The sequence below is a fragment of the Cibotium barometz genome, chromosome 62 (assembly GCF_041138505.1).
Source record: "Cibotium barometz isolate CiBa-2024 chromosome 62, ASM4113850v1, whole genome shotgun sequence".
In the NCBI taxonomy this organism is placed as follows: domain Eukaryota; kingdom Viridiplantae; phylum Streptophyta; class Polypodiopsida; order Cyatheales; family Cibotiaceae; genus Cibotium; species Cibotium barometz.
This window is the reverse complement of record NC_141107.1, coordinates 6967261-6995191: the sequence shown is the minus strand read 5'-3', so window position 1 is coordinate 6995191 and position 27931 is coordinate 6967261. Positions and strand designations below refer to the sequence as shown.

Genomic DNA, 27931 nt, shown 5'->3' with positions numbered 1-27931 from the left:
ACACTTTTCATGCATGCTCACATTTTTTTGGCCTTGTTTTCGATATAGGGAATAATGAGCCAACTGTCGAATGTCATGTACAAATACAACTTCAGTCTCCCCCCACAATATGCATTGGTTATCAGAGCACTAGGATCATTAGAAGGAACAGCAACCCTTCTAGATCCTGAGTTTAGAGTGGTGGCTACTGCATATCCTTTTGTAATTGGCAGGCTTCTTGCTGATCCAGATCCTGATATGAGAAAGATTTTGCGAGAGCTGCTCATTCGAAACAATGGATCCATTCGATGGAATCGACTTGAGCGCTTGGTACTTTTCTCAATATTTATGTATTATTAAATGCCTGTTCTTTACTGTAGTTTGAGCTGACGAAGGTCATTTTGACAACATTTGGTTGTTCCTTCATCTTAGTCAAAATTTACCCTATTTGAAAGCAAGAGCAATTCTTTCTTTATTCAACCTCCATGTATATAGTATATTTGCAGCCAAAGAAATCCCATGGTCTTCCAGTGTAAGTTAGAGAGAAGGGATCTTGCACATGGCCATTGAACCAGCCATAAACATTGAGGTTTTGTAGCCAGTAATGCAATGAATGTGTGTGTCGTTTAGTAGTGGTGTCTAAGCCACTTGTCACTGGTGATGAGTGCTTTTGAAGATGCTAGGGCGTATTTGTTACATAGATTTAGTTGTGGTGTCTAAGCCGCTTGTCACTGGTGATGAATGCTTTTGAAGACAGTAGGGTGTATTTATTACGTAGATTTAGTCTGAAAGAGGATGACTATTTGATTGGGCTGTTTAGATACCTCCTGTTCATAGTGTGCACGTCTACAGCCTCTTGGCATCTTATCATCGTGAAGCCAGAGGCTCTTCAGCTTGTAGAAGAGGTACTGTGTTTACTATTTTAAACTTTCTAAGGTTTTAAGGCGCCCCTCTACATTCAGATTCTCCTTGCTCAAGTCAACATGAGGTAAAATCTGGACAGGGTTTTTTGTAGCTGAATAGATAGGTTTTTTTTCTTAGGTTGTTTTCTTGAGGTTTGATTGGTCTCTTGGAGTAAGGCTGATTGAGAGTTGAGCCTAAAGGCTTAAAAATCTTACAGGTGGTCGGTCACAAAGATATCCTAGTTAGAGAAATCATGTGGAGATTTAGTTCATGGAGGGATCTTAGATGGAGGAAGCACTGAGATGTTCATCATCATTTACTTGTGGGATGATTGTGCTTTAGAAAGCTTAGTCTATCTAGTCTTTGCCAATAAAAAGTTGTTTGAGCTTTCTTTAGGAGAGGCTAGTGTAAGCACCCTCTTTATTACACGAAGATTGGGTCAGAAAGACAGTCTACACTATTGGGTTTCGCAGCCCTTGAAGCTTGTGGTGTTCGTGAAGACCCTTTGATTTTATGGTGTCATCAATTCATGTAGCTACTGATTCATCGCTTTGTAAGTAATTGATGTTGGTTCTGAAGAATTTCACATGTAGCACAGATATGCTTTTGAGTGGTCGTAAACTTTTCTGGTCAGGTTATTGCAATTGCTGAACAGAGCTTAACACCAGCCCCATCTAGGCAACCAAAAAAGGGAAGGACTCAGACTGCACAAGATGGATTGAGAAAACATACAGCACGAACATGGGGTTCTTTTGATACACGAACTGTTGTCTCAGCCACATCAGATTTGTTGGAGTTTATACTCTCAGAAGAAGGTTATAGAGTAAGGGTCTTGCTAGTTCAAGATATTGTGAAATCATTCCATGCATTCCTTGATGAGGTTATTCGGAGCTGCATTTATGCCCGTGATTCAGCAAATGATAAGCCGTCCAAATTCAAGGCTTGGGGACAGGTGAGCAATCAATTAGCTTGCGGTGATAAGGATGGGATGCCAAATGAAAGCTTAGATGGTCATGAAGACACAAACAGGATTACAACACCTGGTGCTCAGCAGTTCAAGGGGCGGGGGCAAAGTTTAAGTACAGGGGAAAGCTCGGATGAGCAAGTCCAAACAAGACAAGGTAGCTCTGAAGAGGTAAAGTTTTAAAAATGTTCTTGAGACACAATTCAGTGTGTTTACAGCACTTTTAACACCTCTAATCCCTTTTTTTAATTTCACAAAGACTTTCACAAGACATTTCTAACTCTCCTTTGCAAGGCTTCTTTTTGTTCCATTTCTGTTTCTTTGGTTTGCGAATCAGTAATTTCCATAGCTGCTGGACTTCTTGAGATGTATAATTTAACCAGGAAGGAGAAAGAAAGAAAGTTTATATTAACGTCTACTAAGGACCCAAAGCATATATGTGACCAAAGGGTAATATATAGATCCATGAGTTTTGTATGTTTCGAAAGGCATGAAACACGTTCCATTGCAACTATGTCTGTGATCTGTCTACTGTGACCCCTTAGATGCATTTGGGGCTGTCTCCCTGATGCTGAGGATACTGCCACTTGACGTGGTCTGGTGCATCGATCCAGGTCCTCATTGCCACTGCGAATCAATGCCCCAGTCTTTCATGTGGGGAGGATCACATAAATTTGTAATAGAAGTTTGAGTCAGATCATGTTGCTGCTCACTTAGGGCTCCCCTAAGTGAGCCCTAAGGTCCCTACTTGTTTAATACTTCCTTGAGCCTCCCGTGATATAAGACATTCCATTCTGCTGATCTTATCATTTCCCTGTTTTTTAAGCTGTGCTGCAGAGGTTGAAAGGCAAAGAAAATCGGTTTCTAAAAATCAAAGAGAAACATTTTATTTTATTTTCTTCTATCAAGTATGAATAGACCATACAAAATCACGCCTAGAAGCCGAAGCAAAGAATCCTCGTCCCCATACATGTGGTGATCTCCACCAATCTTGGGCATGCCATCTTTTGACACACTGTGTCCAAGATGGTGAATCTCCGAGAGGAAAATGCCATTAATCATAAGCTTATGTTTCCTTAATTCATCAAAGACCACTTTCAAGTGGATCTTACGTTGTTCCTTATTCTTCGATAACACCAAAATGTCATCGAAAAGGACACTTGTAAATGCTTTATGATTTTTGAAAATCCGGTCCATCATTTGGTTAGGTAGCCAAAGCATTTGTGAGACTGAATGGCATAACCAAATAGTCATAGATACCAAAAGATGTGCGAAAGGCTGTCTTGTGTACATCTTGATGCATCGCTTTCACTTGATGGTAACCACTCTTGAGATCAATACGACTAAAACATGACGAACCATCCAATTTGTCCAAGATGTCATCTATCCTCGGAATAGGAAACCGATTCTCGATGGTTACCTTACTAAGTGCCTTGTAATCCACATACATGTGAAACGAACCATCCTTCTTCTGCACAAGAAGAATGGGTGAACAAAATGGCGAAGAACTTGGTCGCACTAAACCCTTCTCTAAGAGGTCACCAACTTGCTTCATAATCTCCTCTTGTTGGCAAGCACTCACACGATATGCCGGCCTATTAGGAGGTGAGCTACACAGCACCAAATCAATACAGTGATCCTCTGGCCGTAAAGGAGGCATTTCACTCGGCAATGCATCGGCAAAACAACATGTATACTCACTTACAAAATTCAGCCTATCACAAGTAAGGGAATCTACATGCACATTGCTATGTTCTGCATCACCACGTACAAAAACCAAGTACTAAGAAACTCTCTTTTTCATTGCTTTATGTGGGCCAAAAATCTCCGGTGACCTTATCGCTCGCCTCTGTCCAAAATGGGGCTCTAGCATGGTATCTATAGTCCACTCTCTGCTCGTCGATGGAACTAAGCGCTCTGTACGGGTTGCAACCAACTGGGCCTCAATGCACATGCTATCCTAGGTACTCTGCTGAAGTCATTGCAAGGAGGGTAGGTTCTGCTCTCGAAAGCCAGCCAGTTTGCTTTGTGTGGCCTCCTATAATAAACCGCTGATCTCTCCAAGGCCTGCGTCCAAAGCTCCTACGATTGAACCAGTGCGAAAATCTAGACACTACTAAATATCCTCTACCCTATTGCAAATCTCGGAATCGTGAATGATGTTGTCTGGGATCTGGGTGCTCAAATGTATGTCCTGCCTCTATGGGTCCTCCACGGATAGAATGACGAGTGCATGATCGGAGAAAGTAATGTCGCCAGATTACCAGTCATGCCACCTTGTCCACAAGTCGACTCATCCACATAAAACCGGTCTAGTCTGGAAAGGTTGGGGCCTGTTCTTCCCTCTTGGATTGCAAAAAGCACACTCCTAGGGCTACGTCCAAACTTTGGTAAATGCGAAGGGTCTTGTCCCCTCAAAGCCAGAATTAACTCCTCTCAAGCCGAATACTCCGTGCCTGAAATTGTAACCATGCCACCTCCAAGTCTATGCTTTGTCGAATGTTACTTGTTAAAATCACCACCCATGCGATTCTGAAAGCATGCTGCCATGATGGTCGCGATTAAAAAAAAAGAAAGGGAGAAAGCTATCTGCATTAGCGATCAAGGCACTTGCTGAAGATATGCAAGGGGGAGATAAGAGTCGATTTGAAGCAAGGCTATCCAGTGATGAAGATCTCGACATCTTATGCAGCCGTGAAGAAGAAAAATCGGCCTGTCTTGATCATGACGCTATTTGCAGACGAGATGGAGGAAGGTCACGCAGTCGAGAGAGGGAAAGTTCGCCTGGTCATGAGCTGATTAGGTCACAGTCAAGAAGAGGTAAGTTCGCCTGGTCATGAACTGATTAGGTCACACAGTCATGAAGGGGGAGAATCGCCTGTACCTCTACCGGCAAGCGTGCAGTGCGATCTGACACAAGTGGGAAAGTTACGTGTCATGACAGGCCTAATGCCATCCCCAGTAATTGGTGAAGATATGGAGATGAAGGAATGGGCCGATGTTCAGCACGAGATGCCTCTGCTGGCGGTCAAACAGGCCATTAATAAGGTGAATGGAGGTAATAAAACTTTTATGGATTCTCTTGGACTTGATGCCATGGCTTGTCAAAGTATTGAGTGGGCTAAGAAGAGAATGTATCAATCTCTACAAGACAAAGGCATGTCAAAAGTTCAACACGTAGAGGGAAATAGAGGAGAATCTTTTGCAAACTCGGTAGAAGTCTCAGTTTCTTTTGAATTCGTGGACAGACAAGTAGCACTCTTTGCCTCATGTGGGTTAATGCTATACTGTACAGGGAAGGTTCTTTCCAGACATGAGATTAAGGGTTGGCTGGAAAAGGAGATTCTACAAGCACCTGTGGTTAGAGAGATCTTCTATCTAAAAAAAGGGTACTACAATGTCCTTCTAGCTGTTCCCACTTGGGTTCCCAAGGTGCTCACCAAGGCCCCATTGTTTTTTATGAAAAGCTTTATCCATGTTTTACCATGGGACCCATGCTGCAATGTGGATAATGGGCTCATCAATGCATGTCCGGTCTGGGTGGAATTTGTGGACCTACCACCTTGACTATGGCCCTCTATTGGAGATTTTGCGAAAGCACTTGGAAGACGCCTGTTTGTTCCCTCTAATCCATCCCTTGGAAAGGGCTCAAGCAAGGTTTGCATTACTTGGGATACAGAGGTTCCCACCCCCTCAGAAATGAATATAAACTTTGGTCAATATGGTAAGCTAAAAATTAGCTTACATTTTGGTTCATGTGCAGGGGCTTGTTTCCATTGTGGGAAATTTGGTCATTTTGCCAAGGATTGCATGAAAGCAAAAGAACAATTACAAGTTGGGCAAGTGCAGGCTGGGCAAAGCAAGCACTTAACACCAGAGCAAGGACAAATGAACAAGGGAAGGAAAAATTCTGAACAACATAAGACAACACAATCTCCGACCTTAGAGCAGGTGTACTACTGGAGAAAAAAGACCTCTTTTCTTAATTCTGAGGTTCCATCATCCAACAGGGATATTGGCAAGATAGGAGAACAGAAAGGCAAAGCAAAGATGTTGGATAATTCTCAGCCCCACTTAGAGAAAATGGTCCAGGAGAGTCAAGAAGATAGATGGCATGAGATCTTCAACAGGGGAACTATAAAAAACAGAACCGTTTCAGCCCCCCTATCTATGTGAGGAATGCATTTGAAATCCTTGGTCAGGAGTTCGATATGCAGGACATGCCCTCAAAACGTGATGTACAGATGTCAGGAAAGGTACTTCATAGCACAGAGGTCCTGAGAGATTCTGAAGAGGGAGATGAGAGAGTATTGGACTCTCAACCACAATAAAGTGCATGGGACTATCAGGATGCTCTTGGAATGTTAAAGGATTGAATGCTAGACATAAGCGGGATGCATTTTGGTATCACAGAAATGAATGGGGGCTGGATGCTTGTATGTTGCAAGAGCATAAACTCTATGGTAAGAAAGCTAAGAGGAAGCAGAGATTCAAGAGAATGAAGATTTTTTACGGGGGGTTGGAGCATGGTTACAATGGGGTGATGACAATAGTACATAACTCATGGAACCCCACAATGATAGCTAACCATCCCTCGGGCAAAATCTTGGTTATTGAAGTGTCCAAGGGAGAAGAACAATTCTGGCTGATTAATGTGTACGGAGCACACTCATCTAAAGAAAGAAAGGAGATGTGGGAATGGATTTGTGGTCTTGACAATCAGAAAGCGTGGATCATGGCTGGGGACTTTAACATGGTGGTTAGACAAAGGGATCGGTTAGGTTCCAACAATGTAGTTATGGGTTCGGAGAAAACAAAATGGAAAGAGCTTACTATGCAAAAGAGGCTGGTGGATGCCTGGGACCTTGGGGACTGGAGTTCTTCACCGGGACATACATATTTCAGCTTGGAGTATATATCTAGCTCTTCCAGGATTGACAGATTTTATTTCAACGAGGATGCAGAACGGATCCCTTACACCTTTAAGGCATGGGTTGACCACGCAACCACCTCTTCTAATCACCTTCCCCTGAGGTGGGTTTGGGAAAGCAATAATTGCTGGGCTGAGGATAGATTGCCTTTTCATAAGAGGAACTCATTGTTAATAATTCTCTCATCAGGGAAGATGCCTTTGTGGATGGAACTAGAGCTGCAATTACAAGGTTGGACTTAAGGGCTTATCACGATGCCCAGGCATGGGATAAATTTGTGGGAGAGATGCAATGCTTAATCAAAAAAGTGGGAAAGGACATGGCAACAATGAGGAGAAAAGAACAAGAGGCACTGCAGGAGGAATGGGATGCTTTGATTTTGATTAGACAGTCCAGACCCCTGTCACAAGCAGAGTTGAGAGATTTTATCAAATGTAAAAATATGTGGGAGGAGATAGAAAACAGGAGAGATAAAAAAGGGAGATTATTGTCAAGAAAGCTGTACTTTGGTCAAGCTCAAACCCCCTCGAAATTCTTCTTCAAAGCTCTAAGAGGGATAGAGAATACATATCCAAGGCCAGGGATAGCAATGGTAAAATGATCTCAGACCCCAAGGAATTGGCTGCTGCCTGGACCACATTCCTTAGGGATACTCTAAGCCTGAAGGAGGATGAGTCCACGGAAAGATTCTTTGCTGAAAATTGGCTTCTGGACATTATCCCTCTCAGGCAGTAGAGATGGACCAAGCCAAATGGATATAGAGGAATATCCAAGAAGATGAATGCTTGGATGCTTTGAAAGCAATGAGGAAGGATAAATCCCCTGGCTGGAATGGCCTTACTGTGGAGTTTTTCCTTGAGTTTTGGTCATATCTCAAGGTTCCAGTCACCTACATGGTGAATAAGGCCTTCAAGCATCAATTGGAGAAAAGTGTGAAGGAAGGGCTAATCAAACTGATTCCTAAGCAGGTGGCCTGCGAATGTTTTTCACATTGGAGGCTAATCACCATGCTTACAGTCTTGTATAAAATCATAGCGAAAGTTGTGGCAATGAGAATGACTCCTTTATTGCAAAAGGTGATCTCCCCCAGACAACATGGCTTTATTAAGGAGAGATCCATAATGGACAACATACATGCAGCCCTATTAGGGAAAGAGTGGCAGAGAAGAAGAAGCAAAAATGTAGAGTCAACCTTGGACTAGGATGCGTAAAGAGCTTTCTTTGTATATGACTGTGAGTTGGCAAGGCAAATGGAGGGGACTCTCTTGGATTGATAAGTTTTTTTTCCATGCTCCACTTGTCCTTAAAAATATGCCCTTTGCTGAATTTTTGATTAAGAAATGGAAGAGGTTCATTCCCCTCATTCAATGGGATCTCCCATAATCACGGGAAATTCACTATGCATGTATAATGTTTGGTGGTCCCCAGTTTTTTTCCGCCGTTAGCCCTCATTGAGCCCGAAGTGAGTAAAAGACTCAACAACAGAGGGATAAGCGGATTTGAGGATTTCAGGGATGGTCCTCGTCTGGGGTGGAGAGATGATGAACAACTATTTGTCATGGAAAGGTGGATCAAAGATTGGGGGTGGACAAATGGACTTCCCCTCGGTCGGGAATCAACTGCCAAGTTTTATCAGATGTTAATGCAAGAGAAGAGAGATTTTAAACATTTCAATACAATATGGAAAGTAGCTTGGCCGGACAAATGCTGGAAGTCCAGATGTAGAAGAATTTGGGGATCCAAACTGCCAACACATGCTCAGACTTTTTTGTGGAGAATCATGGTTGGGGCTCTTCCGTTAGGCTGTAAGCTGATGATCAGAAATATGGCCTCAGGGATATGCCCAAGATGCAAAGCAGCCATCGAGGATTTCAAGCATGCCTTTTGGGATTGCCCGGTATTAAGATCCTTTTGGACACAACTCTCTAAATGGGGAGGGGGGGGGGGGGGGGGGGGGACATTTTTGGGCTGCAATGTACATGGTCCCATTGGGTTTTGGGTAAAAAGATTGGTCCAGCAGAGGAGAGTAATAGCCTTTTTGGATTTTCAAGATTTACATGCCTGTGGGAGATTCGGTCTATGAGGAACACTGTGGTCTTTGATAATGATGGCATGCAAAGTGTAGATCCTAAGAAGGTTATCTGTTTAGTGAAAGCTAACATTGCTAGTTTGGTGAGTGTAAACAGATGGGAGTCAGATACAATGAAACTACTCACTAAGAGGATATTGGATTGAGCAGTTTCTGTGGGTAGTTCTTCTCTTGATTGTTTGAGAAGACTAACCCACAGTTTATATGTACTCTTTTCTTATTATTAATATAAATACATCTTCACTATAAAAAAAAAATCACCATCCATGCACCAAAAATCCACTTGTGGGAGGGACTAATGAACCGTACTCCAAAAAGTGGTTCTACCTCCTTTTGCGGCATTCAACGCGTATATGTTCAGAAAGCCCACTCTATCCGCTCCAATCCTGATGATCACCCACTAAGCTTTCCTAGTGACAATGGTGTCGGAATCAACCATTGCAGGTAAGAGTTGCTCGCTAACGGAAATAATGCATACCCCACCCTGGGTCCAAGAGGGGCCAAAAGCATCGGACAAAAAGGTGTGACTCCTCCTGTGAAGGATCTTCCCGCAACGGCAAGTACACCCCTCGAAAAGGTGATGCTCCTGGAGGAGGAGAATGTCAATGGGTCCGCCAACTACAGCTTTGTGAAGCTCCTTTTTGGGGACCGCACACCTCTGTAAGCAATGCGGTCCTCCCAGACCCTGAATGTTCCATGAGACAATTTGCATAACTAAGAGCGGCGATAGGCGGGACTCTCAGAACTGCCCTCCACTCGAAGAGTCTTGGGCGTGGGTTTAAACGGAGAATAATCACTATTTGTCCTAGGGAAGTTGCGCCAGATGGGCACGAATCTTGCCCTCCATGTGCAGCCACTCTGTCCAGGCCCTAGGATATGCGTACTCTGGGCTCGATTGTCACAATGAAGGTACCCACAGGAGGTATTGGCATCCACCACAACTACACTCCACTAGTGCACTGGGTTAAAACCATAGTGACAGGGGGACGGTGGGACGCCCACGTGGGACGTGGGAACGCCGTCTCGATTAACTGCAGGCGCGGGACGGAGGCGGGACGGCCCAGGGGACGGGACGGAGGGGACGTGGCAAGGGGACGGGCGTCCCCGTCAGAGGGGACGGCGGGACGTTGTCAGCCGGGGACGGGGGACGCCTGCAACGGCGCAACGGCTACAGAAAACTAGCCGGTTTTTTTTCGGGCAACGGCTACTAGCCGTTGGCGGCTGGCCGTTTGAGGCTGGCCGTTTGAGAGTTTGAGAGAGAGAGAGAGAGAGAGAGAGAGAGAGAGAGAGAGAGCTCCCATACGCTATATAATGGGCTTATGCTACTCCTCTTGTACTCATTGCTCAAGCCTTCCATGAATGATGATGTACCTCTAGGCTCTCCACCATCTCCCTCTCCTACTCAAGCTTTCCTCTCCACTATCTCCCTCTCCTACTCCACCACCTTCCTCTCCACCCTCTCCTACTCCACCACCTTCCTCTCCACCCTCTCCTACTAGACTACTTCAATCTTCCCTCTACCTCTTCTCCTACTCTACCCTCTAAGCTCTCTCCACCCTCTTCTACTAGACTACTACTAAGTTACTAACTATTCATGGCATCCTCTTCTCGTGCGGGCGGTAGGAGTAGAACGGATGGGTGGTCATGGTGGGATGAGGTCAACTTCGAGCCTCCTACTCGTGCGGGGGGTGCACGTCCATGGACATGCAAGCGTTGCCCATATAAGCATGTGGGTGGGGCCAATAGGGTGAGGGCCCATTTGTTGCATGAGCCCGGTCATGAGGTGAAATTTTGTGAGCGGGTCACACGGGAGATAAGAAAGGAGCTTCTTGCAAAGCTTGCCGCCCATCAAGCTTTGAATGCAAGCCAAAGGGTGCGTGGAGTGGATCCCAACACTTATGTCACTCCAACCCAAACATCAGGTTCTGCATCGGGTGGTGATGCATCTTCATCTACCCCTCTACCACGTCCTCCTTGTGGCACTACTCGTGGCTTCACACAAGCCGCCTTCTCAATGCCGCAACCTAGTCCACCCTCTCTCTCTCGTCGGCAAAGTACTCTTGAGGGGAGTTGGGATCCCAAAAAGAAGGTGATGCCGCGGTGGCCCGCTTCTTTTTTCATGACCACATTGCTTTTCGTGTGGCACGGTACGTATTTCACTCACATGATTTCATCATCATGTCTCACGAGTCACGATTCACGGGTCACCATTTTGCCATTCTAATTACTTACCCTCTTTTTTTTTGAAATGATAAATAGGTCCGACTACTTCAAGACGATGGTGAAGAAGATTGGCGAGTACGGTCCTCACTACACACCTCCATCCTCCGAAACCTTGCGGACCACTATGCTTGACAAGGAGAAACGCCTTGTTGAGCAAGCGGCGGCAAACACAAAGAGACAATGGGCTCGCAATGGAGTCTCTTTGATTGCAGACGGATGGAGTGACACGCGGAAAAGGTCTATCCATGGCCTTGTGGCATACTCACGGGGGGGGATGTACTTTGTCTCCTCACATGATGCTTTAGGGACGGGAAAGAGTGCGGATGTACTTGCTGCTGAGTGGAGTAGTGCTGTCGAGATTATCGGCCCTGAATGTGTGATCGGTTTCGTCACGGATGGTGAGGCGACAAATAGGGCAGCGGGAGCTATTCTTGAGAGTATGTATCCTCAAATCACCGTCTCTTTTTGCATGGCACATTGTCTCAATAATCTTTTGAAAGATATTGGGAAATTGTCATGGATTGAATCGGTGATTGATGATGCATGTGCAATTGTGACCTTCATCAACAATCACACATACCTTTAATCCGAGTTTGGGAAGAGATCCATAAAGGTCCTTCTCAAGTACTCGGACACTCGCTTTGCATACAACTTTCTTATGTTGCATCGCTTGAAGGATTGTCAGGGTGCCGTGCGGCAACTATTCATCAGTGATGAGTTTTGCTCCTTATCTTTTGCACGTACACAGGTAGGGATTTCATGCAAGAAAAAGGTCGACGATGCTGATTTTTGGGAGGACCTCAAGCGCACTAATGCCATGGTGCATCCCATTGTCCACTTGCTCAGGATTGTTGATGCTATGCAGCCATGCATCGGCAAAGTATATGAAGCCATGGACCAGATGATAGAGAGTCTTGAGAAGCTTGAGCCAGACGTAGATAGATATGAGGAGATCCACTCGCTCTCATCGGTCGATGGCGGATATCCTCAATGTCCTCCATGGTGAGTACTCTGACTGGACGTCTCCCATGCCGTGCTAGTATGGTCCTGATCCTCTGTTGTAGTCTCCGTCGGTGTCGAGATGGGCCTCTCATCTTGGGGCGCCTCGACCGCCCCAGCTCTATAGCCCGATCAATCAGTGTACCTCTGGTGCGGCTGTACTTTGGGGCTAGCTGCAATGCCTGCTGTCCCTGCTCAATCGAGAGAGAGAGAGTGAGAGAGAGAGAGAGAGAGAGAGAGAGTGAGAGAGGGAGAGAGAGTGTGTTTGTATGTGTGTGTGTGTGTGTGTGTGTGTGTGTGTGTGTGTGCACTGTGTGTGTGTGTGTGTGTGTGTGAGAGAGAGAGAGAGAGAGAGAGAGAGAGAGAAAGAAAGAAAGAAAGCTGTATTAACGTCTACTAGAGGCTGAACTTGACCTATGAGACAAATCAATGTATAGAGAGAGAGAGGGGGGCTGCCTTGAGAGAGAGAGAGAGAGTGTGTGTGTTGGGTCTTGGGCCTTGGCTAGGGGTACGAGAGATTCGAGAGGCCCACCTAAGACAAGTCACCAGTGACCAAACTAAGTCGATCCAAACAGGTATAAACGGTGAGATTCCAGAAACAGGCATAATCCCAAACTTTCCCAAACGGGCAAAAATGGCAAAGTCGGCGAAAACAGCGAAGTTGGCAAAAAAATATATCATTAAGATCCGTACGCCTTGATCCACAGATCGTACGCCTCGAACGCCTCTATCGGATCAGTGGGCGCCTCTTAACAACCCTGAGCAAGAGGATTAGCAAGAGCAAGACTCAATTGCACAATGGGAGAGTATGTTGTATTATGAGAGATATTCACTTATATACATGGCCATAAGTGTTCACACTCGCTTAAACTGTGGCTGGCCGGACACTTTAGGCTCATAAGAGGCCTAATGCTATTACAGTGACTACTCTCATAATATATTCATTAAGTACATCACTTGGGACATTATCCTAACTTGCTACCACACGCTCTTGAAGCAAAAATCGCCATAAATACTCCGTCGTCACACCATTACGGGCACCTGTCCAAGTTGTAGCTTTGGACACCATTGCTTCATATCTTGAATGTATGATCCTTTGGTGTATTTATCATGACTCCTTGATGTAACATAATGGCGGTAGATCTTGTTAACCCTAGAATTGGGTTAACAGTGGCACATGCTGAAAATCAAACAGGTTGCAAAGTGGAGACTCTCCGTATAGATCGAGGGGGGGAATACATGTCCATTACTTTCAAAGCTTTTATGGCAAAAAAGACCATAAAGCATCAATGCACGATGCTATATTCTCCTCAGCAAAATGGTGTTGCTAAGAGAGAGAATAGTGCATTGATGAAAATGGCTAGACGCATGGTTAAAGGAAAAGGCTTGCCTCACAAATTCTGGATAGAGGCAATCATGTGTGCTACATGTGTTGAATAGATGTCCTACCAAAGCATTGAAAACCATAACGCCATATGAGGCCTAGCACGAAAAGAAACCTAAAGTTGATCACTTTAGAGTTTTTGGATGTATAATGTCACCAATTGGCCGACCATTTGGTCCATTCCTAGCTTTTGCGTCTCGTTCACTTGAGGCCAGGCCAGTGTCTCATGTGAAGAGGCCAGTATTTTGCTGACATGGACGGGAGCCAGACTGGTGCCACCCGTGTGTTAGCAGGATGGTGTCGTATGGACGGGAGCCAGACCAGTGCCACCCGTGTATGACCTGGACTGTGTTCGATCCATGGGATTGTCACGCCATGGAAGAGCCAGTATTCGTGCCGTGTTTTGCCTATGGGACTGTCACACCATAGGGAAACTCGTGCCTAGAACTGTGTCTTACCTATGGGACTGTCACTCCATAGGAAGACCAGGTTTTTATGTAATAAATGTCGTGCCAGTTTTGTGCCGACAGATATTTTGTACATGTTCCATGAACGGGAGATATGTCCATGTTACTTTTTGCACATGCACACATATTTTGCATGCTTGAAACTGTTTTCGCATGACATGTATTCGTGTGTTTGCCTGCTTGACGTGTTACTTACTGAGCGGGGACGCCTGCCAGTGAGTCGTGAAGTCTGCTTTGTATTCTGACGAGTTTCAGTGCATGTGAACAGGTGGTAAGTATATGGTACATGTTGTTTAATGTTATTATATTCTAACCCTTTGATTTATAAGGTTAGGGGTCCACACTTATTTAAAAGTGGGCACCCACTTTGGGGCCAAGGTGGGGAGCCTCACTTTTAAGTGAGTGTGGGGGTGGGCATGGTCACCTACCCCCACTAGCCCCCCACATGCAAACGTGGGTATGACCAAGGTTATCTCCACATGATTTTATTAAAAAAGAAGGGCTCTCTTGAAGCGTGGTATGCATCGCTTCTTGGGTTGGTCCATCACCCATTGTTTCTTTCTCACGTAGACAACCGGCGACCAGCACTCCGGCTCCTCTCAGGCTACGCTGCCTGCCTATCTACAGGCGGCTGAATATTATTGCTGGTGGCTGCGTTGAATTCTGCAGGGGGCTGCTTATGCTGCTGCTGCCTGCGCCAAACTCTCTACAGGCGGTTGACTCTGTTGCTGGCTGCGCCTACTACCCCAGGCGACTGCTGAATCTGCCCCTTCACAAGGTACTGCTGTGGCTGCTCTTAGACGTGGACTCTCTACAGGCGACCCTCTGCTGCTGGCTGCACCTCAGCCTCTCCTGCAGGCGGCTGTCACCTCCACAAGGCCACACAGCTGCAGCTGTTTACCCAGGCGGCTGAATATTATCAGGCTGCGCTGCCCTTCTTCACTGTTTTCAGACGTGGCCACCTCCACCAGGACTGTTGTGGCTGCTCTCACAGGCGGCTGTGGTCTCTCGTGGTGGTGCTTGTTCTGTTGGTTCTACACGAGACTACTCCTTCTTCAACAAGGGTGGTTTCATCTTCATCATTCCGCAAGATTTGGTCTTTTATCAACCAACTACAAGTAAGTGATTTTCAGATTTGAGTAAAGCATTTAATGATTAAATCTGATAAGGGATTCATCCCTCTACGGCCACACCCGTTCGGTGCCGGGTTGTCCAAGCTGTTTTGGCGAACCTCGGTCCAAAGGTGCTGAGATCGGGAGAGCCAGGCATTAGTACGAGAGCGCCTGTTTGTGCGTGGTCTCGGAACACCAGTGAGGCGCTCTCTGCGGAGTCCAGTGAAAGCACAGGACCGTAGTGATTGGACCACATTAGTGGACGTACTGCTCCGAGTATTCTTCATAAAAATCCGAGCCTATTTGTTTAGTACTGTTTTCATATGTACATGGACATTATCTGGTTCTCAGAACCCATGGAGCATTGTATTCTTTAAATACTCCCAATAAATATATCATATATTGAGGGGGGGGTCGGCCCGTTCCGGCCCCAGTGCTGGTGTCCATCTTTCCATTTCTGTTCATTTAAATTTCAAGTTGTTTTAAGTTGTCCATTTCATATTTGTGGTTTTAAAGTTGTGCTATTAAACGTGTAGGTGTCCAACTGAGTCTTTCCCACTTGACGGGATCGGTTTCATATAACTTATGCACGTGTACCTCAACAATTGCGAGGTAAGTGTCAAATCCCATGAGATCTCTCTCAGAAGGAAACCTGCAATACAAGCCATGAAAAGCAAGACAAAGCAACAAACCCTAAGCCTAGAAGGAAAAGCGGAAACATATCTGGGTGCAAGCATACTCGCCACCCAACCATGACAGCCCGTGAGCGAGGCTCATAATCTTGGCCATCCCCACCGAGCCACGAGCTAGAGCGTCATGCCCACGTGAGTGCCCTGCCATCGTCCTCATCTTGTGTCCCATACCACCCGGGGTTGTCCCCCAAGGACGACGGTCTCCTGCGCGATGGTGCTGCTCCACGTGCTCTACACTCTTGTGCTCCATCCGTTGGTGTGTGCCCAACTGGTACCCCTCCCCCCAATAAATAGGGAAGGAATACCCAAAAAGCACACACTATCAATAGCAGACCAAAAAGCACATGTCTGCCCACAACATATCACACTCTACCTCGCCAATCTGCCTGTCCCTAGCATGCACATGATATACTTCCCTTCCTCAAAAGAGCTCACTCTTGAGCTCAAGAAAAAGAACTCAAGGAGAAGTTGTCACACTCGCAACACTAGAGAAACACCCTCTATTGGTCAAAACTAATAGTCTCAAGGATAATCTGACTAAGAGATCGACCTGTTCAAGTAACATGACATGAGCGTCAAGTCCTAGTTACAAAAGCCTAGTCCGGAGCAAATGGATCATTTGGGTAACTCAAAGCTGACACTGCTACTAGTACCAGAGGTAAGCAACCACTGTCCTAAAGAGTTATCCACATCCATTTACATCACATCACATCTCATCCACATCTCATCACATCCACACCACATCCATTTACATCACATCACATCTCATCCACATCACTAGGGAAACCCAGAACCTACTACTGAAGCCTGAACCAAGTGGAACACAACAGTAGTCTCTTCCCAAACAAGAGAAGCACCGATCTTCTAGAAAAGATCATCAATTTGTACTTCGTCACCTCGGAAGTCTCACTTCCCAAACAAACCTCGGAAAGTCTCTGAGTACCTTGGACATGCAAGGAACAACTGTTCCAACAGACCTGGTTATGACGCAAGCTAGTATCTATCATAACTGTTTGTATCAAAAGTAAAGTATCTCTCTCTCTCAAAATTTTGAGATAGCCTTGTGTTTGTAGGCGTAGAGTCCGAATGAAGTTTTGACAATCTGGCGTAGCTCCGTAACATGCAATGGATCATGGTGTCCCATACCACCATGATACACCCCGTGCTATGATTACTACAAAACATCAGTTTGTGGATCCGTTCACGATCTATCAGAAACAATAAATGCCAATGGCTGACCATGTGCCACAAAGTGAAAAAAGTTCTCGAAATGAAGAACTGCAAACGAGACTAGTGATCATAACTTGGTCTAGGGATTAGACATCATCTATGTACACAAAGAAGAACAACCTTGACTAGCGTCCTAGTCAAAGCATCTGTCTAAACCTAGAAAATCTTGGAAACCAAAACTTACTTCCAAAAACTTATGCGCATAGCGCAAGTTCTTCAATAGTCTTAGTATAAGAATAGGCGGTTACACTTGGAATAGCGTGAATATCTGTACACAGTCTTGCTATGGACATAAAACTAGAGGACCATCAAAACCTTAAGGACTGTAAGGCTGAAAACGTACATATTGGGTATTGTCGCATAACCGTCTTGTCATGCAATCTGACAATGAATCCCAACATGTAAACTTAATCTAGATGCCCTCAATCAAATATCCGTGTAGCCACAGTGTCAATGTGTGGTCAACTATTCCTCAGTCCTACATATGTAGATAAGTCTTGCCTATCAAAGCCTAACAACAAAAACAATGGACATTTCAATATCTGTAGGGTATTAGGTTTATGTCTTGCATGGTACAAAGCCCATGACTAACTCTTGTGTGTATGTCCACAAAATTCTTGGAGTAGAAACTCCTGTGTGTACCAAGAACAACTTCGTATACGAGCAAAACAAGATACAGTACTATGCTTCTACTATCGTTCAATATATAGCATGTGTTTGGTAAAAACGCATACCTCTTAACATGCAGGTTCAAATCAAGGATACGACGAAGCACGTGCATCAAGTCGTGCAAGTACACCTTTAATTCCGTATATGAGCTTGTCCCACTTCACCTCGAGATGAGAGTCAAAACTTACCCCCAAATTTGTGAAGAACAGTTCGAATTTCTGCGAGAAAAAGAAAAGAAGAAGTTCGAGAGAAGAAAGGGTTCGTGGGAACCCACTTGCTGTTGGACTGCTTAGGGAAAAACCCTTGCTTTTTTTTTCCCCTTAATGGCCAGGTGAGTTTTTAACTTTGCTTTTTTTTTTTGTTTCCAAAAAAAACTGGCTGCCTAAGAAAGCAACTCGGCCTACTTTCCTGGCTGCCTACCTGCGCCATAGAGAGGAGAATCCCGATCTGGCTGCGCCCATCTAGGTTGTCCACCATGCCTTGCCCTAGCTTGCTCGCAGGGTTCTTCGACTTGCCCGCTAGGGGCCTCTGCCCTGGGCACACCCTTGGGCTGCCCAATGGCCGTAGGTCACCCTGACCTGGCCGAGCCCAAGTGGAACCCTCTTCCCCGCCCGCAGGATGCCCGCGATCAAAACCGGGCTCTTGCATATCACCTCAGCATGCTCGCGCCCCCAGGTTGGCCGCCATCTCTGCAGCCACTGTTCCCAGGTTGCCCGCACTCAAGCTGGGCCCTTTCACTGCCCATAGGCCCAACACTGACCTACCCTTGGACAGAAATCTGCTCGCCAGATCTAGGGACAGTCCGAGAAGTCTGGGCTACACAGCCGCCAGCTCTCTCTCTCTCTCTCTCTCTCTCTCTCTCTCGACTAGGAGAGCAGCACGCATCCCTCGAGTAGAGCGCATTTGCAGATTATGCCAGATGGGGGACAGAGGAGCATTTTGTTTGCCAGTGTGGTGCTTTGCAGGAGATCAGGGCATGCTATCCTGAGGTTTTTAAAGGGACCACATCACTTAGACAGATTTTGGGAGAGATCGGACCAGAGACAGCTAGGCAGACTACTACTAGCACTACAGAGACACAGGGAGATCTTACTTCAGACACCCGCACATCATAGCGGAGGAAGACAGTCTCCCAGTTGACTGACTTCTTCCAGAGATTGGCACCAATAGCCCAGCCACACACATTGGGAGTGACATCTCAGCGAGCGGAGGAGATTCGAGCTCGGCGACGACCCAGACTAGCCGGCTACCAGACACCACGGCTACACCACAGAGAGATCACGGCCATCCGGTCTCGACACCAGCAGGAGGTCCAGGAGCAGCTGGCACATTTTCGCTCTGATCCAAGGCGCATGTTCCAGACATTTACGGCATCCTCAGATCGGATGTATGACATATTGTACCCAGACATGGGACTGGATGGAGTTAGGAGTAGATAACATATCATACTTGTATCACCCCTTCAGCATATAGAGATGCATTAGTAGCCCTAGTACTCCATCCACACCCTCTCGTTTGTACACCACCATTGAGTCCCCTATGGTCGTGTTGTCATACTTGTACATTTTATTCTCACTCCACATTTTCCTCTTGATGACTGGAGGAACATCATTGTACTACTTGTTTGTCTCATAGGCCAATTTTGGCCTTTTGCAGACGTTAATATATCTTTCTTTCTTTCTTTCTTTCTCTCTCTCTCTCTCTCTCATCTTGCAACAAACACACACATATACGTTGCAGGAAACATAGAAACCAAAAAGCACATGCTATCAATAGTGGACCAAAAAGCACATGTCTGCCCACAACATATCACACTCTACCTCGCCAATCTACCTGCCCCTAGCATGCACATGACAGTAAGCTTGATGACAAAGCCACTAAGTGCATATTTGTGGACTACAGTAATGGTAGTAAAGGCTACCGTCTCTTTAATCCTGCCACACAAGATTTTGGACGGCAGAGATATAGTGTTGCTGAAAATTCAGACCAACCATTGGCTGAATTTTTTGGACAGCCACCTTTAGGCCCACTTAACATGTTTGAAGGACTTCTCCCGTTGGGAATTGATGGCACAATAGATCAGCCATCAACTTTGCTTAATGAACAACATTTGCCATAAACGAGCTCATTACACCTCAAAATGTAGAGGAAGTAGTGGAACAAGAGCGGACAGCAATGGAAGAGGCTAGAGTTGTGCCTTGTTGGTTGCTCTGTACCTTACAGGAGAGCAAACTTTCAGCTCCACTTGGTAGCAGGACACGGGCTGATTCACGTAATACAACAGAACATGCATATGTTGCTTGCATGAAACATGCAGATGAGCTAGATTCATTTGAAGAGGCTCATGAGGATGAGCATTGGGTAAAAGCCATGCAAAATGAGATGGATTCTATCCATAAAAACAACACATGGGATTTGGTAGACTTGCCTGCAAGCAAGAAGCCCATTGGCACAAAATGGGTATACAAGTTGAAAAGAAAGTCTAATGGTACCATTGAGACAAGTACAAGGCCAGGCTAGTGGCCCAAGGATATGCCCAGAAAAAGGGCATTGATTATGATGAGACTTTCGCACCTGCTTCTCGTATGGCCACAGTTAGATGTGTTGTTGCATTGGCTTCGCATCATGGATGGAAAGTGCATCAGTTGGACATAAAATCAGCTTTTCTCAATGGGGATTTGTAGGAGGAAGTTTATGTAAATCAGCTTTTCCTCGAGCTTGGTATGAGAAGATACACAATTATTTGACCAAGCAGGGTTTTCGCAATAGTCCAACGGAGAGCATCCTTGATGTGAAAGAGGATCATGGCACTTTGATTATGCTCGTTCTTTATGTGGATGACATGTTGCTAACTGGAAATGATATGGATAAAATTTCAGCATTCAAAGCTGAATTGCAAATGCCATTTGAGATGACAGATTTGGGATTGTTGCATTATTATTTGGACATACGATTTGTGTAGATAGATGTTGGGATTTATGTACAGCAAACAAACTACATTCAAAAGCTGTTGCACAAATTTGGATTTCAAGTTTGTAAGCTCATCTTTACTCCGATGGAGCCAGGGCTCAAATTGAGCATTTATGATGTTGGAGAGTCTTTTGATATGAGTGTTTAAAGTCAAGCAGTGGACTGCTTCATATACTTATGCAATACACACCCGCATGCTCAGTTTGGGGTTTCCCAGTGTAGCAAATTTATGCATAGCCCAAGTACAAAGCATTGGCAAGCAGTGAAGCAGACCTTCCGCTATCTTTAGGGCTCTCTAGATCTTGCTTTGGTATATCCCAGGGGGGCAGCTTGCAGTTACATGCTTACAGTGATTCAGACTAAATTGGTGACTACGATACACGGCAATCTACCGGTGGGAATTGTTTTTTTGGGACATTCATGCATATCATGGTTGAGAAAAAAACAACCCACTATTGCGACATCTACTTGTGAGACTGAGTACAGGGCAGTCTTTACAACCAGAGTAGATTGTGTATGGTTGAGGAGATCGATGGCTGATCTTCGTGAGTGTCAGCAGACACCCACCACCATACTCACTAACAGTCAGAGTGCTATAGCCGTGGCATTAAACCCAGTGTTTCATGCACGTACTAAGCACATAGAGATTCATTATCATTATGTCAGGGAGAGGATACATGCAAGGGAGATTTCATTATCTTACTCCTATACACAGGACAATGTTGCAGATTTGTTCACGAAAGCGTTGCCTCGAGAGAAGTTTTAAGCTTTCCACAAAGCTTTAGACTTACTCTTCTATAGAGAGTGATCTGCTGCTAACCTTGTACAGGTTCACACTGCCCACTACAAGGGGGATTTATTGGCATATATGCAATGAGTAGTGCCACATGTGAACATGGGCTAACCAAGGGCACTTTTCTCCCTTTGGGTTTTTTCCCCTTGGATATCTAGTATGAAAGGACACCACTTTTATTGTATTTTGATATTATGGAGTTGACTATCCAACTCCACTGGCATTGGCAAACATATACTCCTCCGATTCAACACATGTTTGATAGTGTAACTATTTGGCCCTCCTAGCTTTTTTTCACATGACGGAACACATGCCCGGACACATGGACAGGTTGATGAAAGCTCAGGAAAAAGCACCAGTTTTGGACAAAAAGCAAGAAAAGTAAAAAGTCAAACTTAGTTGACCGCAAGCCAAGGATACCATTGGAAAGAGGAGATTGAGCCGGACCAAAAAGCTAAAATCCGCTTTTTCAAAAAGCAAGTCCAAGGCCAAAAAGCAAGGCCCTTAAGCTAGAAAGGCAATAAATCAAGAACTTTGGCAAAAGATAAGCGATATTTTATTATTACTAAAATAAAGCAAAAAGAGAAAAGCAAAGCATAAAGTATTGCTTTTGGCAAAAAGCAAGGCCCTCCCCAAGTATAAAAGAAGCTAGAGCCCTCTTGTTTTGGGCATCAAGCTTGTGGAGATCAAGGAGACCCTCATCTTCATCCACTCGTCGGCTGTTGGCACTCAACTCTTGCAGTCGATGCTGCCGCTCAACTTAGCCGATCGCCATCGCCGTTGTGCCCGCTCAACCCAGGTCCGCCGCCACTTATGCAATGCCACCCACCATCCATAGCCACCAACGTTTTCCTCTAGAACCTCAATAGGGAGGAATTGACTATCAGACTCATATATGCGCCGCCTTGGTGTTTTCTTTTTTGAGAAGCTTCTTGAGGATTTTCTTGAAGATTGGGTATTGAGTTCATTTGGATTTGGACTTGGACTTGGATTTGGATTTTGGGGGGTGCTCACTCCATTGCAACATCTAGCTCTGACCTGGTCTATGTCCCCCGGCGGATCTAGTATAGGCTGTCGGCTAGGGATTTCTGTCGGGGCCCAAAAAAGTGAGTGAGAGATGTCTGCATGGTGTCTCGCATCTTGGCTTGCTGCCTCGAAAGTGTGTCTGTGGTGCCTCAACTCAACTCCAGTAGGTATAGGCCATGCATCTATGATCTTTGTAATACATCATCCGTGAGAAGACAATGGTAGCATCTGCGTATCTCATAGAATACTAGGCATCTAAGTATGTAATGCTCCTCATACTCAATCTCCTCTGTGCTACATGGCTTGCATACCTGTCTGTCTCGCGGGATGACCTCTGCTCTCCATGTCTCAATCCGAAGGCTGTATGACGACACCCTCAGCTGTGACCAATGGCAATCCTCATGGCATGGGACATGCGTTTGTGGAGATGATTGGACCTCGGAACCAGTCCGACCCCTCCGCTTTGCGTTCATGGATTCATCAACTTGAAGCTTACTTTTCTGCAGTACATAGGTCAGATAAGGATACAGTTGCTTTAGCTAACTGTCACCTCAGTGGTGATGCCATTATGTGGTGGCAAGCTTGGTTCCATGCCAACGGACAAAGGAAGAAGACCATTAAAACTTAAGCATATGGTGAAAATCTTTCTTGCACAATTTGTCGAAGTCCATTGTTGAGGATAGAGATCCAAGGCTACGAGCCTCTTTTGGAGGGCTCTCTTTGGGCACAAAGTTAGATTGTCCATTGGCCTTTCACCCGGAAACGGATGGCCAAAACAAGGCTGCAAATTCAGCCATGTTGTATCGTCTCAACCCTGTGGGTGGCCATGGGTGTGCTGGTCTACATCCCAATGTATGATCCACGTGTCTCACAAGGAGACTGCTTCGTCAGGATCTAGGTCTTCAACGCACAGTCTCATGGGCACGTGAAATCTTCAGTTTTGATATCATGTCGTGCACATTAGGCTTGAAGACTTACTCATATGCATAGTTTCCAAGAAACGTGTTTCTTCCATGAAAGATCTTGGGGAAACGTTTCATGTTTGAAACTCGCGTTTCTTTGAAGGCTTTTTTTAAAACTTTTTTTTTTAATGTTTGTGGGTTTCTTGAAGTATTAAGGTTTCAGTTCTTTTGTTTTTAAAAGTGACGGGTTTTTCATCTATGAATCATGATTCATGAACATGTGTTTTTGTCGTATGAAGATGTGTTTGAATGTTCATGTCATGATTTCTAATAGAGAATGACTTGTGTTACAACTGATGTGTAGCTGTGATTTTTCAAGTTTGAAGATGGTCATGACTTCTCTTGCAGATAATACAGCTCATCTGATGTGTTAATTTGACATCTTGTGCAATGTGCATCAATATTTGATGACTACCATGAGTTTATAACTTGCATTTTCTTATAAGGTGAATTTGGGCATGTTCCCGGATTCATCTAGGTGTATATATATAAATATTTAGAGTCTATGTATAGAGATGTATGTTTATCTTTGAGTTTTTTACGAAACCTCTCAGACGGCGTTTCATGCATGGACCGAAACCTCCCGAAACCTTTGAAACCCGTTTCGAAACTCCATGGCATTGAGGACTGGAATGGGACAATTCAAGTTTAAGGTTATGCATTTTAGAGTTAGACCAACATCCTTATGAGGAGTGTACAGAACAAAACATTGAGCTTTGTATTTTCAGAAAGATATGTTTGAATTTTGATGTCTCAATATCTGGTCATGGCTTGCCTGAAATTGGATTTAGTTGAAAATTTTGATTAATGTAAAGTTCTGGAAATGCAGATTGGCAGTTTGGGCTCAAGAGTTTCAGTTGCAATCAATGCATTTATACGGGCAGTGAATTCGGCACCAGAACTTTGGATCTTGCTGCTAGGTAGGTTTGCGGTTAGGCCAGAGGCACAGGCCCTTGCAGGAAATATTATTTTATCTTTGGTGCGTTGCTGCTTGTATAGGGGTTCTGAGAGCATCTGGTTGTTGCTGTCAAGAATGCTTCATGAAATTTACGATAGTAGCAAATGATAAATGCTCTTTCATGCCCATTGAAAGAAGCCATTCCTTGTTACAAGTTTGCTCTACAGGTGCATGGCTAATTGTTGCCATATCCTGTCTGTTGCTAATAAACAGAGTGAGAATGTTGTTTAGGGTCAAGGAAGAAGCAATACCAAGCACATGTTTAATACTCTTGAAAACAATTAATACTTGTCCTAGTTAGGGCAATTTTTTTAAAAGAAACAGGCAGCGCCTTCTTGTTATCAACAAGTAGATGTTGGCCTCAACACGTGTTTCTTTTCCAAACCAGGAAGGCAGGTCTTTGAGTGTATAAATAGTCAGACATTAGTTTATTGGAGCCATAGAGTTTAGCATAGTGCATAATACACACACATGTTGTGTAACACTACAACTAACATGCAGCACGTGCTCCTTGGCTTTTGCAGAAAGAGTCTTCAGGTCATGAACAGGTTGTGTTGTGTCTTGATGCCTCTGCATTAACATAGCTACTTACCCCAAGATTTGCTTATATGTGGCCTTTGGTCTCTCTTAAATAGCAACATCCTCCCCTGTGGTCAAGGAACGAAGGTTCTCGCGCCCTTGATTTATTCTCCCAGCCAAGTAGAAAGTGATTAGAAGGCTATGTGCCAGCCCAAGGGTCTTTCTAGTTCTCGGCAGATTGTTCTTGAGGTTAGAAGGCTTTGTGACAATTCAAAGTGCACATGGTAGGATTTTATCATTGTAATCTACACACAGACATGTGGCTTCTTCCATTTGGATTTTGATGGCCTGATCCTTTTTAGCTTTGCTAGACCGTGTGTTATGTATATAATATCCCATTGACCTAGGACAAAGTTGGGCTACCTATCTGCAATGATATTCATTGAACTTGATTGTGTGAGATTGGTCGTTGAGAGAGCTTTTATAGTGGCCTTGAGCGTACTGAGATTTTTTATTGTGTGATCCAATTATGGATGGAGGTGAGCATGCTTCTTTATTTGTGTCCTTGATTATAACTTAAAAGGTTGTCTTACTTGGCTAAAGATCATTTCTCACATTGGTGAATGGATGTTGGTAAAAGGAGGTGAATTCAAAGATGTAAGGAGTGATAAAGGTGTCACATAGGAGTTAGAGAGTGAACCTTGAGATCTTGAAGATGGTGTTTTCTTGGAAATTGTGAAAGGTAAAAAGGTTATTTGCTCTTTTATGTAAAGATGCTTGTGCACAGCAAACCATAAAACCCCAAAGGTTGCCTAATGCATAACAAGGAGAAGAAGATAGAGGTGATGAGATTTTTTCCCAAAGTAGCTAAGAGAACCCTAGCAAGAGTATAGTTTGTTTAACTACCCAACCGTTATATATATTAGTGACTTGGGGTGTTGAATGTGTACCTTATTGGCCACACATCATACTTGCTCACCCCTTGTGTCCTTGGTTGCTATATGAAAGATAGCCAAGAGAATCTACTATTCAACCAACCAAACCTAATATATACTAGTGACTTCGAGGTAACTAGTATGGGGGGTTCATACATGACTTTTAATGCAATCAAACACTTCTAATAAAGGTAACCAGACTATCCACTTACAGCCACGGGCACACTTTAATAGTGGAAACCGGGCCGTCGCCTTCCCCTCAAGAATTTTATTCCAACACGAGTTACTAGATACAAGATCATGGGTGTTGAATTTGTAACCAATTTGCACATGATTACTCCAAGTATAATAGATGAATATAAATCAAGTAAGCCTCAGTGATTCCCAGTCGTGAGTCCTCCCACCTTGCATGAGAATTTTCAAAGTCATTTTCCTAGACACTTTCACCTTGAGTAAGAGTCCATGAATCAAACGTCCACATGAAAAGTTGAGTCTTCACAAGAATCCCACATCCACAAGTGCATGGGCAAGTCGGGAAACTTTCTTCTGAGGATCCAATGCCTTGCATGATAGCATAGCTACTCACATGGTCATGATGATGAGGAAAACCATGAGATTGATTCTTTTAGCCGTAAAATTGATTCAGTTCTTGTTTTCCTTATGTTTGGGCTATAGAATCCTCCAAATTGTAAATTTAGGGTATTTGCATAGTTTAAGGGTTTAAATATAGTTTGTAATGTGTCTAATAATTGTCCACATGGCTTGGGATACTCACATACACCATGTGTACATGTGTACATAGTCAAAAAACAAGTAATCACTCTTGCACGAGTGTGGCACAGTTGCCCAAAGATTGCACTCCTCCAAAGAGACGCAAGCATGGGTAGTGCGTAGCAGATCAGAGCATTTGGATGTGAGGTAGTGATTCACTAGCCTTAATTTTTCTCCCTTTTTAATTAATGCAAACTTAAGAACACATTACATGTTTGTCCAAGGTATTCTCTTGCGTTATAGAGCTTGATAAATTAATAGCCTTGAAACTCTGGCATCTCTGTCACATAGCGCCTTATTCATCGACTATAAGCCCATGCAGAGAGAGAGAGAGAGAGAGAGATGATGCTTGGCAAAGAGATGAGTGCCTCACTCTCTCTCTTATGATGCATTCATGACCCCCCTTCTTATCTGGAGGTTGCTCAACCATGTGGAATTTACCTCCAATTATCCAATGATTTGCTTAAGGGACAGAGTCCATGATGGCATTCCAGAGAAGAATTCTATCTCCTATAAGTTTAGAAGTGTACACACATTTGCATCACATTAATTTTTAACTCATCTTGTATAAGCATAATCTGTTGTGTTTTGGTAAATATGATAACTCCATGACCAATCATATAAGGAATCATTGTAGATGTTATAGTTACACCTGCGGTGGCAAAACAAAAAGTGTAACTAGATAAAAGCTTGCAAGATCTGCATTGGTCAATATCAAGCTTATGGTTTTGCACAAGCAAAATATCCATGGGACCATCCATTAAACTGCAAGGTGAAGTTGGTTCCTAATGACCTAATTTCGGGAAGGAAAGACACCATCAAGGCCCTTCATATTCCATGAGAGAACTCTCATGGTGAAGAGACAAAAAACATGACACTAGATCTAGTTTGGCGCCTCATAGGTTTGCACTACACTTATAAGGAGTAGAAAGTTATCAAGTGTGATGGCAAGACATCATACATGGACATCATCACCACGATGTTGCAAGGCGAGTAAATCTAACATTTGCCTACACACTCTACCCTACATCACCATGGAATATATCCTCATGTAATAAAATCCTATGTAATACATTCGTATGTAAAACATGTTGTGAAGGTGATGCGTCAAAATAGTTTCTACAATGATAACTCGTGATCATCAAGTGGATCAAGAGTGGGTGCATGTCTATCAGCCTGTCTATAAATCCAAATAAGTCAAGGTTTGGGGGTAGGGGGGCCTGGAAGAGGGGACATGTGTTGTGTTGCCTCGGGGGATATTTGTGTTGTATCCTAGTACGTATTTGAGTGGAGATCAATGTAGCAACACACACATAGTTGTAACAAGCAAGGAGAGAGAGATGGAAGCATGACAT

The 27931-nt window shown here is 44.4% G+C and overlaps 1 protein-coding gene across 3 annotated transcripts in view; it reads left to right on the top strand.

The window, feature by feature from the left end:
• The window catches only part of LOC147604085 (Protein kinase superfamily protein), a 140646-nt gene extending 115889 nt beyond the window's left edge, over window positions 1-24757 (top strand). For all 3 annotated transcript variants that reach the window (XM_086795436.1, XM_086795435.1, XM_086795437.1), the window contains 3 exons: window positions 49-309; window positions 1517-2017; window positions 24223-24757. In XM_086795436.1, the coding sequence (XP_086651562.1) occupies window positions 49-309; window positions 1517-2017; window positions 24223-24459 (999 nt within the window). In that variant the 3' untranslated portion in view covers window positions 24460-24757. The remainder of the gene's footprint in view (window positions 1-48; window positions 310-1516; window positions 2018-24222) is intronic.
• Window positions 24758-27931: the final 3174 nt, after the last annotated feature.